The sequence below is a fragment of the Lepidothrix coronata genome, unplaced genomic scaffold, assembly GCF_001604755.1.
Source record: "Lepidothrix coronata isolate B3197 unplaced genomic scaffold, Lepidothrix_coronata-1.0 Scaffold197, whole genome shotgun sequence".
Taxonomy (NCBI): Eukaryota; Metazoa; Chordata; class Aves; order Passeriformes; family Pipridae; genus Lepidothrix; species Lepidothrix coronata.
This window is the reverse complement of record NW_016690377.1, coordinates 143,602-145,692: the sequence shown is the minus strand read 5'-3', so window position 1 is coordinate 145,692 and position 2,091 is coordinate 143,602. Positions and strand designations below refer to the sequence as shown.

Here is a 2,091-nt window from a genome sequence, read left to right as displayed (position 1 = left end):
TGGATGGGACCATCTCACCCAAATCTGTGCCTGTGGATGGGACCATCTCACCCAAATCTGTGCCTGTGGATGGGACCATCTCACCCAAATCTGTGCCTGTGAATGGGACCATCTCACCCAAATCTGTGCCTGTGGATGGGACCATCTCACCCACGTTCATGCCTACGGGTGGGACCATCTCTCCAGAGGATGTGCCCATGGACGCAACAATCCCATCTATGCCCATGACCATGGATAGGACCATCCCATCCAGGTTCACGACCACAGATGGGACCATCTCACCCAAATTCGTGCCCACGGATGGGACCATCTCTCAGGAGCACCTGACCATGGATTTGACCATCTCGGCCAAGTCCGTGACCATGGATGAGACCCACCTGTCCAAGACTGTGACGATGGATGGGACCATCTTGCCCAAAACTGTGCCCACGGGTGGGACCACACCCCCCGAGCCCCGAGCCCCCGAACGCGGCGAAGAGGAGAAGAGTGAGGATGATGAGGTTAATGAGGAGGAGGATGACGACGATGACCATGGCAGCACCTCCCCAGAGGAAGATGCCGAGGACGAGGAGGACCTGGAGGAGGAGGAGGAGCCCCAGTTCCACACCAACCCCCTGTTCCAGAGCCGGCTGGTGGCCCTTGGGGGGGCCCAGGGGGTGCCCCTTTACCGAACCCACAGCACCGCCTTCACCGAGGGGGGGGACACCACAGGGGGCACCGAGGCAGAACGGGGGGACCCCCAACCCCCCCCCACGCCCACAGCCCTCAGGGGTCACCCCGAAGGGGACATTGGGGACATCGCCGTGGAGTGGGGTGAGTGTGGGGACCCCCCATCCTTGGGGGGGCTGGTTTCGGGGGGGGGCACTGATGCTAATGGGGACCACCCCCCCGGTGTCTTCTCCTCCCCCAGGACCCCCTCAACCCTCAGACCGGGCACTCTCCGATCCCCCGGAGCTGCCCCTGGGATCTGGGAGGGGGCAGCTGGAATGGGCGGAGCAGGACCCCCCTGCAGTCCCCACCCCTCTGGAGCTCAGCCCAGGTGAGGGGGACTGGGACCCCCCTACCCCTCCTGAGCTCACCTCAGAGCAGGGGGGCCTGGACCCCCCCACTCCCGGGTACCCCCCAGGAGGGGGACATGAGGATCTGCCCCTCCCCAGGCCCCCGACCCCCCCAGAGCCACTCCTGGGAGAGGGGTCTGGGACCTCCGCCAGCCCCCCAGTGCCCCCAGATTTGCCCCAGAAGGAGGGGCAACAAACCCCTCCAGCCTCCCCTGATTTGCCCCTCAAAGAGGGGCAAGAGACCCCCACAGATTTACCCCAAAAAGAGGGGTTCCAAACCACCCCAGGCCCCCCAGATACACCACAGAAAGGGGGGTACAAGACCCCCCCCACCCCCTCATCTTTGTCTCCAAAAGAGGGACACCAGATCCTCCCAGAACCCCCAGATTTGCCCCAGGCAGAGACACACCAGGCCCTCCCAGACCCCCCCAGTATGCCTCAGGGAGGGGGGTATGAGACCCCACCAGCCCCCACAGATTTGCCCCAAAAAGGGAGGAACGAAATCCCCCCAAATTCCCCCAATGTGGCCCAAAAAAGAGGGGGGTACCAGACACCCCCAGGCCCCCCCGACCTGGCTCAAGAAGGAGGGAACCAAACTACCCCAGATTTGCCCCAGGGAGGGGGGCACCAGACCCCTCCAGTACCCCAAGATTTTCCCCAGAAAGGGGGGTACCAAACCCCTCCAACCCCTCCAGATTTACCCCAAAAGGAGGGGCACCAGGCCCCCCTGGATGTGCCCCAGGTCGGGGGCCATCAAACGCCCTCAGCTGCCCCCAGTATCCCCCCAAAAGGGGGGCACCAGACCCCTCCACACCCCCCAGATTTGAACCAAGGAGTGGGGTTCCAGCTCCCCGCAGCCCCCCCAGATTTGCCCCAAAAAGGGGGGTTCCAGCTGCCTGTCAAGTCCTTGCCCCCCACCAATTTATCCCAGGGAGGGGGACACCAGAACCCCCCCAGCCCCCTGACCCCCCTCAAACCCCCTCTCAGCCCCCTTTACCAGCCCCCCCTCAAGTCCCCCCAGCTCGGCCCCCCC

General features: G+C 64.2%; 1 protein-coding gene across 2 annotated transcripts in view; it reads left to right on the top strand.

Moving 5' to 3' along the window:
* Nucleotides 1-701: 701 nt before the first annotated feature.
* Nucleotides 702-2,091, top strand: part of LOC108505648 (PH and SEC7 domain-containing protein 4-like) — a 7,153-nt gene continuing 5,763 nt past the window's right edge. For both annotated transcript variants that reach the window (XM_017831880.1, XM_017831881.1), the window contains exons 1-2: nt 702-813; nt 911-1,039. In XM_017831880.1, coding sequence (XP_017687369.1) covers nt 987-1,039 — 53 coding nt within the window. In that variant the 5' untranslated portion in view covers nt 702-813; nt 911-986. The remainder of the gene's footprint in view (nt 814-910; nt 1,040-2,091) is intronic.